The sequence below is a fragment of the Pecten maximus genome, chromosome 3 (assembly GCF_902652985.1).
Source record: "Pecten maximus chromosome 3, xPecMax1.1, whole genome shotgun sequence".
Classification (NCBI taxonomy): Eukaryota; Metazoa; Mollusca; class Bivalvia; order Pectinida; family Pectinidae; genus Pecten; species Pecten maximus.
In genome coordinates this window covers 32,490,874-32,506,831 of record NC_047017.1, presented here as the reverse complement: position 1 = coordinate 32,506,831, position 15,958 = coordinate 32,490,874, and the positions used below count along the sequence as shown (strand labels likewise).

At 38.0% G+C, this 15,958-nt stretch overlaps 1 protein-coding gene across 1 annotated transcript in view; it reads left to right on the top strand.

Moving 5' to 3' along the window:
* The window catches only part of LOC117322718 (zinc finger FYVE domain-containing protein 26-like), a 48,302-nt gene that overhangs the window by 20,176 nt on the left and 12,168 nt on the right, over positions 1 to 15,958 (top strand). The window contains 20 exon segments of the mRNA XM_033877657.1: positions 3,567 to 3,799; positions 4,120 to 4,244; positions 5,144 to 5,229; positions 6,284 to 6,384; positions 7,283 to 7,375; positions 7,501 to 7,684; positions 8,100 to 9,106; positions 9,297 to 9,536; positions 9,675 to 9,752; positions 10,186 to 10,368; positions 10,550 to 10,645; positions 11,456 to 11,612; positions 11,886 to 12,029; positions 12,060 to 12,088; positions 12,198 to 12,386; positions 12,674 to 12,807; positions 13,383 to 13,605; positions 14,059 to 14,219; positions 14,822 to 14,998; positions 15,344 to 15,509. Coding sequence (XP_033733548.1) covers positions 3,567 to 3,799; positions 4,120 to 4,244; positions 5,144 to 5,229; positions 6,284 to 6,384; positions 7,283 to 7,375; positions 7,501 to 7,684; positions 8,100 to 9,106; positions 9,297 to 9,536; positions 9,675 to 9,752; positions 10,186 to 10,368; positions 10,550 to 10,645; positions 11,456 to 11,612; positions 11,886 to 12,029; positions 12,060 to 12,088; positions 12,198 to 12,386; positions 12,674 to 12,807; positions 13,383 to 13,605; positions 14,059 to 14,219; positions 14,822 to 14,998; positions 15,344 to 15,509 — 3,806 coding nt within the window.

Sequence of the window (15,958 nt, the reverse complement as noted above, 5' to 3'; positions counted from 1 at the left end):
CCGGGAAAAGGCAGAGTAACTTGTGATGGACATGATGGAAATATGTTTATGGTTGGGATATTTAAAATAGAAGATTACTGTTGAATAAAATTACATTAATAGGTTACAGTTTTTAGTTTTGTTGTGATTTAACAGAGTCAAATATGCCATAAACACTGTAGATAGCGACAATCGCGTCTCTCAGGTAAGTTGGTTTTTCATCCTGGCAAAATGTGGAATTTAAGGTAGTGTTCTCTTGTACATACTCCTTGTAGTATTCTGTACGTTCTGTATCCGATTCTGAATCTGTGTCACTTAGTGCTAAATCTTCTTCCAAAATGCTGATGGTTTTTTTAGTGTATTCTGTGGTGTCTTGTATAACGCGGAAAGTAGCCTTTTTAAGTTGGTTGGCGGTACAGGCCTCGGGAGGCGGTGTCCATGTAGAAGGTTTGACGGCTTTCGTCTGTGGGTTGTAGTAGCCTGCAGATATACTGTTGTTCGGACTGGCATCTGGATGTAATTTTCTAATGTGGTTCTTTGCTACATCAGCACGGCAGTATGATTTGTAGCAGATATTACAGTGGTATCTCATTTGATTCGAAGAGTGTTTTTGGTTGATGTGTCGGCGTAGCGCTGAAATATTGCCTACCGTCGTCGGGCAATGTGAACAATGTAGGTTGGCTTTTGGTTTCGGATTAGCTGATGACGGCTTTTTGCATACGGTTGTTTTGGTTCTAGCCATGTCGAATATTAAGTCCTGATGGTTCCAAAGATTTCAATGTTTCGATCCACGTCTCTTCCGTTCTGAGGCGGATGTTGACGTTGGACGTCGTCGTGGTGATAACAATTACTTTGACGTCATCGATGTTGTGATTGTCTGACGTAAAATGGCGGGACACAGGTTTGTATTGGTTGGCGCTCCGTATGTCAAAGAAATGTCCCTGCATTCTCTGACGAACAGAGTTGGAAGTTTGTCCTACATACTGGATATTGCATTTTTGGCACTGTATTAGATAAATGGCACTTGTGCTGTTGCAGTTTAGGCTCTGTTTAATTTTGAAGGATTCCTGGGATGTGTTGCTGGTGAATGTTAGTGTACTCAATATGTACGGGCAGATCTGGCATGGTTTACCGCATGGGCGGCAACCGGGCTTAGTAGGAGATCGGTTAACGGCAGCTCTGACTAGTAGATTCTTAATGCTGGGCGCTCTACGATGTGCAACGGTAATCTGGTGGTTTGACATAGGATTGTCAAGATGGGATTGTGTAAGTAAGCCTACGTGTAGATCCACGATGTTTTTGAATGGAGGGTTGGCTGGATTGTATGTGACGATGAACGGGATTTTGGGGGGTAGCAGTGCCTTTTCTTGGCACAATAACTTCAATCTCGGGATATCTCGTGCTGTGTTGATTGCTTTAGACAGGAAGTGGTTAGGGTATACAACAGTATATCTGCAGGCTACTACAACCCACAGACGAAAGCCGTCAAACCTTCTACATGGACACCGCCTCCCGAGGCCTGTACCGCCAACCAACTTAAAAAGGCTACTTTCCGCGTTATACAAGACACCACAGAATACACTAAAAAAACCATCAGCATTTTGGAAGAAGATTTAGCACTAAGTGACACAGATTCAGAATCGGATACAGAATGTACAGAATACTACAAGGAGTATGTACAAGAGAACACTACCTTAAATTCCACATTTTGCCAGGATGAAAAACCAACTTACCTGAGAGACGCGATTGTCGCTATCTACAGTGTTTATGGCATATTTGACTCTGTTAAATCACAACAAAACTAAAAACTGTAACCTATTAATGTAATTTTATTCAACAGTAATCTTCTATTTTAAATATCCCAACCATAAACATATTTCCATCATGTCCATCACAAGTTACTCTGCCTTTTCCCGGCATTTCATTATACCATTGTTTAATCACGTGACAATGTAACAATCGGATTGTTGAACTGTAATTTGCACCTTAGCTATCCTTTTACCAATGTAAAATTGTTCTGATGACGGTTGGCCTAGCCATCCGAAACATGTAAACACAATCAAACCTACAAGTTTACGGAATCCTTTGTGTTGATGCTCCATCCCTTATCTATTTGTGATTACCTTTCGTCTATGGAGCTCTGCTAGAATACTTTGGTATCCACCTAGGATTCCATCACCGAAACATCAACCTACCTTTACTGATAGGACGTTGGACTCCTCCGCCTCCTGTGTTGGTTTTACCACACTACCTTTTTAAATGTTTAATTAGTTATATTACAGATGTTTAATTAGTGATGTTACAGATGTTTAATTAGTTATATTACAGATGTTTAATTAATGATGTAACAGATGTTTAATTAGTGATGTTACAGATGTTTAATTAGTGATGTTACAGATGTTTAATTAGTGATGTTACAGATGTTTAATTAGTGATGTTACAGATGTTTAATTAGTGATGTTACAGATGTTTAATTAGTGATGTTACAGATGTTTAATTAGTAATGTTGTAGATGTTTAATTAGTAATGTTACAGATGTTTAATTAGTGATGTTACAGATGTTTAATTAGTGATGTTGTAGATGTTTAATTAGTAATGTTACAGATGTTTAATTAGTGATGTAACAGATGTTTAATTAATGATGTCACAGATGTTTAATTAGTGATGTAAAAGATGTTTAATTAGTGATGTTACAGATGTTTAATTAGTTATATTACAGGTGTTTAATTATTGATGTTACAGATGTTTAATTAGTAATGTTACAGATGTTTAATTAGTGATGTTACAGATGTTTAATTAGTGATGTTGTAGATGTTTAATTAGTAATGTTACAGATGTTTAATTAGTGATGTTACAGATGTTTAATTAATGATGTCACAGATGTTTAATTAGTGATGTAACAGATGTTTAATTAGTGATGTTACAGATGTTTAATTAGTTATATTACAGATGTTTAATTAATGATGTTACAGATGTTTAATTAGTGATGTAACAGATGTTTAATTAGTTATATTACAGATGTTTAATTACAATTTAGTCAATCAGAAACAAGTACCAAAGTCAGGACAAACTATACAGATATTCCAACACTCCTTAATGTTTACTGGGGAGTTATAAAAACAGTTCTCTTGTACGTATGGTATAGGAAAAGTTATGTCAGAACCTTGACATAGTGGGTCAGTAGTCAATATGTTGAACGTACAAAATGTACAGGTAAATTAATAAACACCTGAAAACTCTCACGTTCTAGACTATAGGTAGGATCCATATCAGGAATGTCTGTAGAATTGTGTTACAGTTATTACATTTGTATCAGGAAGGTTGTTACAGTACATATGTAATTACATTTTTATGAGGAAGGTCTGTAGAATTGTGTTACAGTAATTACATTTGTATGAGGAAGGTCTGTAGAATTGTGTTACAGTAATTACATTTGTATGAGGAAGGTCTGTAGAATTGTGTTACAGTAATTACATTTGTATCAGGAAGGTTGTTACAGTAATTACATTTGTATCAGGAATGTCTGTAGAATTGTGTTACAGTAATTACATTTTGTTTAAATTGTTTGATGTGTTTTTACATTACAGATACAGCTAGTAAATGTAATGCCAGGGGCATATTTGATGTGGCGAGTGCTGTAGTGATGATGAGAACATCAGATTATGATGACATCATCGAAAGTACACATAAACTGGTGACACTTGATTTAAATCTGCTGAAAAACCCAGATGAAGTAATATGTTTCTTTGGGAACCTACAGACCCTGATGTCCATTCATATGAACCTTGATTTGATAAAGGAGGCCGAAACTGACTCGGACGTAAGTGTAATATTTCACATCCCTTCCTGGAGTGCATCCATTTCAAAAATTATATAATGTAATTGGAGGAAATGGTGTTATGATATCAACTTCAAACTTCCTGTTTTGCCAATTATAAGAGGTTTCTTATGAAGTCTTTCTTGACTGGCAGAAAGTTCAACATAGTAAGGCTGTTCTACCAGTTTGAAATGTAATTAATGTAATTTAAAAATACGTTTATTTACACATATAAGTCAAGTATAATATTTCAGCATAATAACACTATAGTGATGTCTTTACTGTGCCATGTGGGTTTTTACCACTGACTTGCCCTTAAACAGGATGATAATGAGGAAGTGGTCAAGCCAAGGACAGACAAGGAGATGTTGTCTGATATGTCAACTGCAGAGCAGATTGCCCACCTCAATATGTTTGCTTACAGTGTGGGACAGTTAGGTCCTGTTAGGTAAGATTCTGTGAGATATATTTATATATGTGAAGTAGATTGTCATGTTATCATACAAAATACACTGTGGTCGGCAGGTGTGGTCAACTACATTGTTTGCAATTGCATTGTCAGAGCTGATAAATGTATATACATTTGTATTACTGTAAACTTGGGTGTTTTCGCGGGTGGTTAATTTCGCGATTTCGATACATAAACTTTACGCGCGGGGGTAATTTTCGTTTGATGTTCGAGTTTACTCAAATTAATATCAAAATAATGCACATGGGGAAATTTTTGTGATCAAAAGGGATCTGCGTAATTAGCGTAAATTTTCCCCTCACCGTCACGTAAATTTCCACGTTTACAGTACTGTCATACAAGAGCATGAGGTCTTGCTATAATCAATTGAGTACTGTTTAGTTTTAAAACAAAAGATACATGTAGTCATAAGGATAAATGTTAAAATAGTCTTAACAGAAGTTCACAACCATTGTTATCTCTCTGACTAAACATCTGTAAGGTCTTTCGTCCAAAGTATAACTTCATACATACAGTGTAACCACTGTTTATGTAAATGGTAAGTTGGATATATGATATAGTTCAGGTGGATGACAGATCTAGCCCTGCAGGATATGAATTTATTCCCCCTTGTAAAGAAAACATTTTTTGTCAGTTTTCATGTTCAGATAAACACAATTCTTGCTTCCTTTCATTATGACAGTGTGGAATGACTACCACAACTACATGTGTTTACCCCTTTAAAGATAACTACTTGTCCTTACGACAAAACAAATAAAGACAAAACAAATATTTCCAATGTTAAGCATGTTTGTGGGCATCCAATTCCACTTGTTATACATGATAAGGTGTCTGTCTTAAAAACAATCAGCACTCCCCCTGCTTTCTCTATATTGTAGTTTGTTTGAACTGAAGTTTATCATCAACCGAAATGGACTGCTGTCACCTCTGCTGTGGGAGGGGCTTCTGGAGTGGGCTATACATGGTAAAGTATGATTATGCTGCGATTTCCTGTGTACTGCTGGCAAAGTATACAATTAATATTATTCAATCAAGTAAACTATCTGGCAAAATTTTCCGACTGCCTTAAGAATTGCAAGAGGTTATATAATATCAGTCCAATCAAATGGCATTTAATCTCGGACAAAAGGAATAAAAGTACATAAATAATTATTTGAAAAAAAAAATTAATTTCACTTGTTTTTCACCATCTGTACCTAAACTAACTGATGACTTTCTTATGATGAAAACATACTTCCAAACTACATATCAAGGTCGGATAGTTCAGGAATATCCCAAGCTGATCGGGATCCTATTTGTTTGTTTACTTGCTGGGTTTAGTGCCCCATGAACATTCAGGGTCATTTTGAGGTCGGGTCTCCTTGTAGTAGTTGGTGACTACCTCACTGAATAATATACAAGAGGCCTGTCATATGCATCCTGAGCAATTAGGGTAAAGTGTCTTGGCCAAAGAAACAACCACGACACAGATTAGTCTATTTCACAGCTTCCCGAGATTAACACAAACTAACACGTACCTTAGGTCTTTACCTGAGTTTAAGTGGCCGGCACTCTAATTGACTGAGCTGTATATCACCATCACTACAGTTTTCACAATCTTGCTACTCTCCTGATTGGACAGAGAAGATCCCTATTTTATAGAAAGCCTTTTGAATTATATGATACCCACTGTTAACTTATATCTCCTGTGTGGAGTAATTAGACGTCATTGCTTATATCAGAAATATGAATCGTACATTATTCTGTGAATGGATGTATCCATTAAAAACAAAACTTAAGAATATGTGATTATTAACATGCTTGCGTGCCAAATCAATAAAGGTGTCTGAGAGAACTTTTTGACATCAGTAACATTAAAAAATAATACAGTAAGGAATTCCTACTAAAGTGTACTTGACCACAGGGTTCACACAACTGTACTCTATAACATGTATACTTGTTATTAATTGAATTAGGAACTAATCATATATATATATATTACTCACCACCCAGTAACTGTTTGTTGTTGTTTATGACAGATATTGACGAGGCAGATCCATGGTACCAGTACCTGCCCACACCTGAACCACGACTCATCTTTCTCACCACTGCTTGTGCTCAGTCCTCTCCTCCTCTCCAGGTAAATTTACATACTGTTGTTTTGTTTTTCAATTATTTAATAGAGTGTCATATTTAAAAGTTAAGGTAATTAAATGACAGTTAAATTGACATATATATCTACCCACATCAGAATGTACATTACTGCCGTCATAAAAATTAGGTAGAAGTGTAATACAGTATCATCTCAAGAGATATAGGTCAGATGGTACATGTATCAATACATAAGGAACAAATAATTTGAACAATCTCTAAACTGATCCATAGGTTTTCTGATATTCTGTCTAAACTGACCCCTTGGTATTCTGACCTGCATAAGCTAATATCTGGGTATTATTGTGACAAGTATTCTTTCATCTAAACTGGAAGTCTTTATAGTTTTCAGAAATTCCCTCTAAATTGACCCCTAGGTATTCTGACATCCTGTCTAATATGACCCCTAGGGACATATTCTGACATCCTGTCTAAACTGATCCTTACTTACTCTTAGCTTATATCTTGTCTAAACTGCCTCCTGAGTATTCTGACATCCTGTCTAAACTGATCCCTACTTACTCTTATCTTATATCTTGTCTAAACTTACTCCTGAGTATTCTGACATCCTGTCTAAACTGATCCCTACTTACTCTTATCTTATATCTTGTCTAAACTTACTCCTGAGTATTCTGACATCCTGTCTAAACTGATCCCTACTTGCTCTTATCGTATATCTTGTCTAAACTGACTCCTGAGTATTCTGACATCCTGTCTTAAATTACCCATGAGTGATCTGACATGATTACTTATCAGATCAATAGGCTGATCCCACATGGTGTCAGAAAAAAGATATTTTACTTTATTTACTGAATATTGTTAGGAGGAGGATGAGGAAGAAAACATATTAAGGTGTTGTTGTGAGACATGTTTTATGTTGTGTGTAGGTGTTGATACCCGAGTTACTGAAGAATCAGCTGGAGACAGCCATGAACAAATATCTCGACCACACTGTACTGGTGGACAAGGAACGCAAAACTGTATGTATCACTGATCAAAGTACATACTAGATGTTTGGGCATTTAAATAGTTTTTACCATCCTTCAAATACATTTAACACAATTTGACACTGTGCATGAGTACATAACAAAGTTTTTTTGGACAGGTGACAATTCCGGAGCTAATGATGTGGTACAAACGAGATTTCAGCAGCGACCAGGAACAGGAACTGAATGCACGAAATGAAGGCATCATCAACATCATCGCAGGTCACATGACTGGCCCTACCCAGGAGGCATTGCAGGACCTCATCAGTCTGGACAGTCTCCATGGTTACTCAGAGAATATAGGCAAGTGTTGGAAGTTGTGTAGATATTTGAGTGTGTCATTGACCCTGTAATTATAACACATGTATATCTGATATGTATAATTCAGAGAGGTGTTTCTTTATCTTGTTAAGAATAATGCATCCTATCAATGTGTACAACACACAAAGATTGGAAATATAAAAATAAAAAAATAATTTAGGTCTAGAAGCAAACATGCTTAAATAAAGACCTGTTATTATTATAAGATTAAACTTTAAGTTTTGCATACATAATCTCTCAGCATGCATTAGTGAAATTCATCTTATTATACTGTTTATATGTGTTCCATAATCATCTCCTGAGCATCAAACTGTACCTCATACAGGAAACAAGTTTCTTCTCACTGAGACATAATTAAAAGGTTTTATTAACATAATATCAAAATTTTTACTGACAGATATGACGGGTAGGAAGGAGCTGCCATTCCAGACTGGTGTGACATCTTACAAGGCACACTTCATGGTTACATTTGATTTCTCAGTTTTACAAGACCAATCACAAAAGGTCAAAGGCCACAGACGTATAACATCTCTACCAAAGAACTTGTCACTATCTTCAGATATCTCTAAAAGTCGTAGTTTATCTAACCCCAAACCACCTGTAGTCCCGTCCTATCAGCTGACCCCTGTGACACTGGACTACATTAAGACTGAGTGCCCTCTGGTGGCGACCTTGGTCAGTCTGGTTTGTTCGGATGACCTTGATGACATTGAGGATCATATGGAGATGGATTATTTCACCAAGAGTGAGAATCTAAGAGATCGATCCCAATCAGAAATGAGTCTGATGGATATCAGAAGCTACCGATACCAGAAACTAACTGACGAGTACCCAACACTGAAGCGCCATCTGTTGAACTACGTCATACCTATCGCTGGTGCTGAAGACCCGGAGATATTAAGAGGCAGAGACTCGTTACTCAAGTTGATAACAAGTAACTTTTCTGAGAAAGTAAAGGCATGCATGTTAAATCTACCTGGAAACTGGCAGTTTCAGACAGTGGTCATCTCTATACTCAATGATCTCCTGCTGGACAGGAAGTGGTCGGAGATTCTGCTTGTCCTCAAAAGTCTGCCACCTCCACTGTTACGGGAGACCTACTCCTTCTGTTCTCTGTACGACTTCTCACTCACTTGTCTCATTAAGAGTGTGTTTAACAAGACAAACAACAGCTTGACAACTGATCCTACTATGGTTTCCAAACAGGAAGCCAACACGGTGATGAACTATCTTCGTAGATTTCTGTGTCCTGTTACTATGACCCGCCTACTGCTGTCCATATACAGGAAGCTGCCAATGGACCACAACATGGAATTGTTCCAAATGTGTCGTCACTTTGTGATGCCAGAACAGATGATTGCTGTAATTCACAACAAACTAAAGGAACTCGGCATGTTCAACCGGGTAAGTGTTATATTCTGTCCATGTCCTGGTCAAAATATACGTAGTCCAAAACTTTATCTGGATACATGTTAAATTAATATAAACTGATGAAAACTACCTGTAAGAGAAAAATGTAAATTTGATGTTGATAGTGGAGCTGTTTTGACATGTAGTTTGTGCTGTGCCTGATACACTGTCCTTATGTCTATAGATCACAGAATGTGCCAAGAACCTACAGTTTAGACTGGCCATGAAGACCACTGACTACGTAGATATGGATGACAAGAAGGGCTACCATACATCTCTAGATAAGTTTATCGACTGGCGAAACCTACTTCGACCAGAGATTATCTCCCCTGAACAGATCTTGATGGTGTTGTTGAAAGCAGGCGATTATGAAACTGCCAAGATGTGGTGTCATCACATCAAGTTTCCAAATGAGAAGTACCTAGTAAGTTGATATGGTAAAAACTGAAATATTTAAGGTTAAATACAGAGCTGCTATCACCTTCACTTAACTGACCAGACTATTATATGTATCATCAGATGGCTTACATACCTTTAAGAGTGTGACTTACATGTATTGTAGGATGTAGTGGAACATCAGGTGATTTCCTTGTTGGAGCAGAAGCCATCACAGCCTTCAGAAAACAACAAGGCATTCCTCGTAAGTATTACAAAAAAACAACAAGGCATTCCTCGTAAGTATTACAGAAAAACAACAAAGCATTCCTCGTAAGTATTACAGAAAAACAACAAAGCATTCCTCGTAAGTATTACAAAAAAACAACAAGGCATTCCTCGTAAGTATAACAGAAAAACAACAAGGCATTCCTCGTAAGTATTACAAAAAAACAACAAGGCATTCCTCGTAAGTATTACAGAAAAACAACAAAGCATTCCTCGTAAGTATTACAGAAAAACAACAAAGCATTCCTCGTAAGTATTACAGAAAAACAACAAGGCATTCCTCGTAAGTTATACTAACAGAAACAAACAATTTAGAAAGACTCTGACAAAATACCATGTTATAGAATTTTTTAGCTGTTTTGTTTTAAGCATCAAGAAATGGGCATAATCAGAAATGTGTGTTTTGACAGGTTTTGGAGGAGGTTAAAACAATATCTACAAATGAATGTCTAGCTCTGTGTCTGAAACTTCTGGAGAAACTGGCCAATCAGAGGGATGTTCTATTTTTAGCTAGTTATGTCATCACCCAGCTGAAACCATTATTACCAGATGATAAAAAAGATCAACTCAAAATGACACATATGGGAGCCAAGGTGAGTATACATCAGGCTTTATGTTATACAATTATTTGATTAAATGATCGTTTTATTATCAACTTAGGTTTTATAAGTTTGATACAGCATTGATTTTGAACTTTTTCCAGCAGTCCATACCCTCTCGAAATTCGGACTCCTACGGTTGTGCAGTTGAATTTTTATGAAATTATTTACTTAGGTGTTGCTGTGCCTGCCGAGTAGTATCAGGGGAGAGTACTGTCACCTGGTGTCCTCTCCAACTCTTCTCATTGAACAACTGCTCATGAACATGAAGGTAGGTATGTCCATGGTAATGCAGGAATTTTACCTGTGGTCTTGAAAAGCCTTGCAAAAACACTCTTGTACGTAAAGGCATCAATTTCATGATTGTGAAAAGTCAACCTTAATATCTGAAATAATTACAATGTACTGAAAATATCAGAAAAACGAAAAGAAATCCAAAAGAAGGAGGACTATCATTATTTGGTAATGAACGAACATCATGATATGCCACAGAGAATACGCTGTGTTATTCCACTCTCGAGCCATTGTATAAATGTGCTGACTGTTGGATAAATATATGTTATATACCGCTAGTGGTATATGACCTTCCAGTCTTTTAATTGGTCAAGAATTCGAACTTTGACCCAAACTGCAATTGTTATCGACGTCATCAATAATTGAATGACGTCACATCACCGGGTACCGGATGTCACCAGTTCACTTTATTTGCATACGCAAAATTATACTTGGCCACGTTTCCCTTTGATTCAAGCCAATATTATTGTGTTAGAAACAGGTCACATGACTCGTGATTGTTGGAAATGGAATTTATTTCACACGAGTAATTTATTTTCTAAGAAATAAATTCCATATCCAACAATCACTCGTTGTGTAACCTCTCTATCTCTGATCTGTCACTCCTTTGTCTTCCTCACCATCAGTATACCTCAGGCTTAAGTGTTTTTGTGATTATAGTATGTTTATATATATCTGGTACTTGTATTTGGTATGGCTAAAACTGCTGAAAAATCACTGACTGTTGATAGGAAGATAAGCTGAGCTCCAGTTATGTTACTAATCTCTTTCAAACTTGACCTGACAGATTGACCTTGCTGGTAAAGCATATGAAACCATCAAGAAAGATCAAGTGAAGGTTGAAAACCCAAAACTGAGGTTTACTATGGAGCAGTTCAACCATCTGGTAACAACATATGCCACCAAGGCCCTGGAGTTTGTCACTGTCCAGGTCATTGTATCAGGTAAGTGTCAAAGGTCATTGTATCAGGAAAGTGTCAAAGGTCATATCAGGAGAGTGTCAAGGTCATTGTATCAAGAGAGTGTCAACGGTCATGGTATCAGGAGAGTGTCAAAGTTCATTGCATCTGATGAATGTCAATTAAAGGTTGATTAAAGGTGATTGTCAAAGATAATTTACATACATATACATTAGACAGCGATAATGGTCTTTACAGAATTTATAAAAGTAATGCATGTTTTTTAATTTTTTTTTTATTTACAACATGATTTTGTAGGGAAGGAAAGAACAAACTCACAGTTGTCCAATTCATCACTACCTGAGAGACATGATGTCACCTCAGAACATGCTCTACTTTCACCTAGAAAATCTGTTGTGTTTGAGACGTTGAGGGCTAGCCGACGGAGCGTGGACATATCTGGTATCTCATCATCTCTGATCTAATAATTAGCCCATTGTAGAGGATTAACCATGTTTATAGTAATTATAAACCATCTATCAATATTGGATGACTTTCTTTAATACAGTTTAACTGCTAATCCAATTGTATATGTGTGGTGAGTGTATTATGATTATCTCCCTTTGACAGCCCTACAGAAGACTTCCACCAGTGCCCCCTCCCCAGGCCTCTCCCCGACTGGTTCCTCTGGCACACCACTCGAGTATCGGTAGTGGCCGATCATTTGTGATGCCACCTGAGCCGCCGCCTAAGGACCAGTGGGTTCAGGACAATGCCACTGACACCTGCATGGTCTGTCAGATGGAGAAGTTCAGCATGGTAGGCTTCATGTTAATAGAGCTCTCAATATACAGTTAAACATTTAACATGTCACCTAGGTTATAGCTGGGACTGTTGGCATATCTGGTCATGTTAAGTGGTATCAGTAAAGAGTCCAAAAATTTCATTATTCACCTTACATGTTATGTAGTTACTATAAAAAAATAATTGATCAAGCTGATTCACAGGTTTAGTTTGCTGTTGATAAAATAAAGGGATCAGGTCTAGTACAGACCATATGAAACAATTTCAACTAATCCTTAGTAAAACTTGACTGTTTGTTTTAGTTCAATAGACGTCACCATTGTCGGCGGTGTGGACGCCTGGTGTGTGCCCAGTGTTCCACCAAAACCACCATGATACAGGGCGTAAGGGCTAGGACATGTAATGACTGCTATGATCAAACTCATCTCTCTCACAGGTATAGACTCTTCTCATACACAGGTAAAAGCTCATCTCAGGTACACATTTATCTCACACAGGTACAAACTCATCTCTCTCACAGGTATAGACTCTTCTCATACACAGGTAAAAGCTCATCTCAGGTACACATTTATCTCACACAGGTACAAACTCATCTCTCTCACAGGTATAGACTCTTCTCATACACAGGTAAAAGCTCATCTCGGGTAAACACTTATCTCACACAGGTAAAAACTCTCTCGGGTACACATTTATCTCACGCAGAAGTATAGGTATAATCTCATCTCACTTATAGATAACTCATTTCACACAGGTAAAAGTTCTAATACAGGTAAAAAGTCATCTCTCATACAAGAAACATTCACCACTCACACATAAACTCACCCCACACACTAGAATTACTCAGACTAATCAAGGAGTTACAAGGTCAATGTTTAAAACAGAATAATCAGAGAATAAAGGCCACATGTTTTTCCTTAGTTCAAATTAATTCATGGTTTCTTGTGACCAAACGTTTTTCTTATGGAATAATTATTTTAGTGAGAGAAATAATTTAATAATTTCTTTCTAAAGTAAACTAGCAAAAATTCAGCGTGAAGTTGCCAGGCGTGGAGGAAGTCCCTTAGGGTTTCATCGTGCTTCGTCTGCCAGTAACCTGGGTGACATAACATCTATCAAAGAGGACAGCGTTGGGGAGGACACTAGTTATGTGGAACAGCTGGAACTACAGTGGCAGCTGAAGGCCGGGGACGACTCTCACAACACTATTGTCAGAGAGGATTTCTGTTATGAACAGGTGAGTGAGAGGGAGTCTATTGTCATCTTGTGAGTGAGAGGGCATGTTTTATGTGTAGGTGTGAGTGAGAGGGCATTGCTTTTGAGTAGGTGTGAGTGAGAAGGCATGTTTTATGTGTAGGTGAGTTAGAGGGCATGTCTTATGAGTAGGTGAGTGGGAGGGCATGTCTTATGTGTAGGTGAGTGAGAGGGCATATCTTATGTGTAGGTGAGTGAGAGGGCATGTCTTATGAGTTAAGGTGAGTGAGAGGGCGTGTCTTATGTGTAGATGAGTGAGAGGGCATATATTATTTGTAGATGAGTGAGAGGGCATGTCTTATGAGTAGATGAGTGAGAGGGTATGTCTTATGAGTAGATGAGTGAGAGGGCATATCTTATGAGCAGTCGGGATGATGTCTGTAATGTATAAGGCTTAGTGTATTTATGTGTCAAATCTTCATTTGAATTGTTACAGGCTCCAAGTACATCATTGTGTATGTCCATCTTGGATCTCCATACTAACACCAGGACCAGTGGTCAGTTAGTCTTACAGCTGTGTGATGACCTTTCAAAACATCTCAAGTCCATTGCTCCTGGACTGCCTAACCCAGAAGTTGATTACAGCCTCGTTCTAAGGTAATGTTTATATTTAACTCTGGGTGGTAGGGTTGCACAGTGGTAACACACTTTTCTTTCACCTAGGCAGCAGGGGTTCGACTCCTTGATCGGTATTGGGTCACCTGCATGACATCATGGGTTTTCCCCAGGAACTCCAGTTTCCACCCATATTAAAACCCTTGCACACTTCCATCCAGGCTAATGATAAGTTGATAAAAACTTGATTCACAAATTGTAAAATAAATGAAGATCACATTTTTAATATTTAACTCTGAGTGAATTCATAGGTACGTCTGTCAGGCAGTCATTTTTTGTGAATGGTAATGAATGATACAGGTCCCTAGACTCGCCATACATCATTAACGGGAGATTATCAGCCTGGTAGTTTATATGCTGCAACATGTAATGTTTGTCAATGTCACCAGACCAGCTGGCATCATACCCCTAAAGTACACTTAGGGAGGAAGACGTCTGGTCTTATTTTGGCAACTTTGCAACAGACAATCATCCCAAGTATTTTCTATAGGAGACAGAGCAGGCTAATATGTGTTCAGTCTGATCGTCTGTTATCATCTGTACAATCGATGTCATTGTAACTTGTACCTTTTCCTCTGACACAGTATGATGAAGACACTGCTGTTCCATGCTAAGATGAAGTTCAGTGAGTGTGGAGAGACCCAGGGCCTAGGTCAGTGTGAGCTGTACCAAGGTCGTATAGACATCCTAGGGGTGTTAGTGGCTGATAACTACCGGGACCTTCCTTCTCTCCAAGAACTGACTAAACCAGACATTGTCAGGTAACTATAGACAACCTCCCACTGACAGGGAATATCAGGTATAACAGACAACCACCCACTGACAGGGAATATCAGGTAACACAGACAACCACCTACTGACAGGGAATATCAGGTAACACAGACAACCACCCACTGACAGGGAATATCAGGTAACAAAGACAACCACCCACTGACAGGAAATATTAGGTTACACAGACAACCACTCACTGACAGGGAATATCAGGTAACACAGACAACCTCCTACTGACAGGGAATATCAGAAAAACAATGGCAACTGAATTTTTTGGATCATTATACCTGCTTTCAATTACTTTAATCTTACGATATTCTGTCATTCTGTTTTAGGCGCTTGCGAGACAAGCTGATTGAAGCAGAGCGCCTGCCTCTGGCTGTAGAGGTATCTACCAAGTGTGGACTGGACCCTGCTGGTGTGTGGGCTGCTTGGGGCATGAGTTGTCTTCAGGGAGGCGACTTCAACAGGGCTAGGGAAAAGTTGAGCAGGTGTCTCAAGGTAGGTAACAAGTCCTTTAGGATATATTACAGGTGTCTCAAGGTATGTAACGAGTCCTTTAGGATATATTACAGGTGTCTCAAGGTATGTAACGAGTCCTTTAGGATATATTACAGGTGTCTCAAGGTATGTAATGAGTCCTTTAGGATATATTACAGGTGCCTCAAGGTATGTAATGAGTCCTTTAGGATATATTACAGGTGTCTCAAGGTATGTAACGAGTCCTAAAGGATATATTACAGGTGTCTCAAGGTATGTATTGAGTCCTTAAGGATATATTACAGGTGCCTCAAGGTATGTATTGAGTCCTTAAGGATATATTACAGGTGTCTCAAGGTATGTATTGAGTCCTTAAGGATATATTACAGGTGTCTCAAGGTATGTAATGAGTCCTTTAGGATATATTACAGGTGTCTCAAGGTATGTAACGAGTCCTTTAGGATGCATTA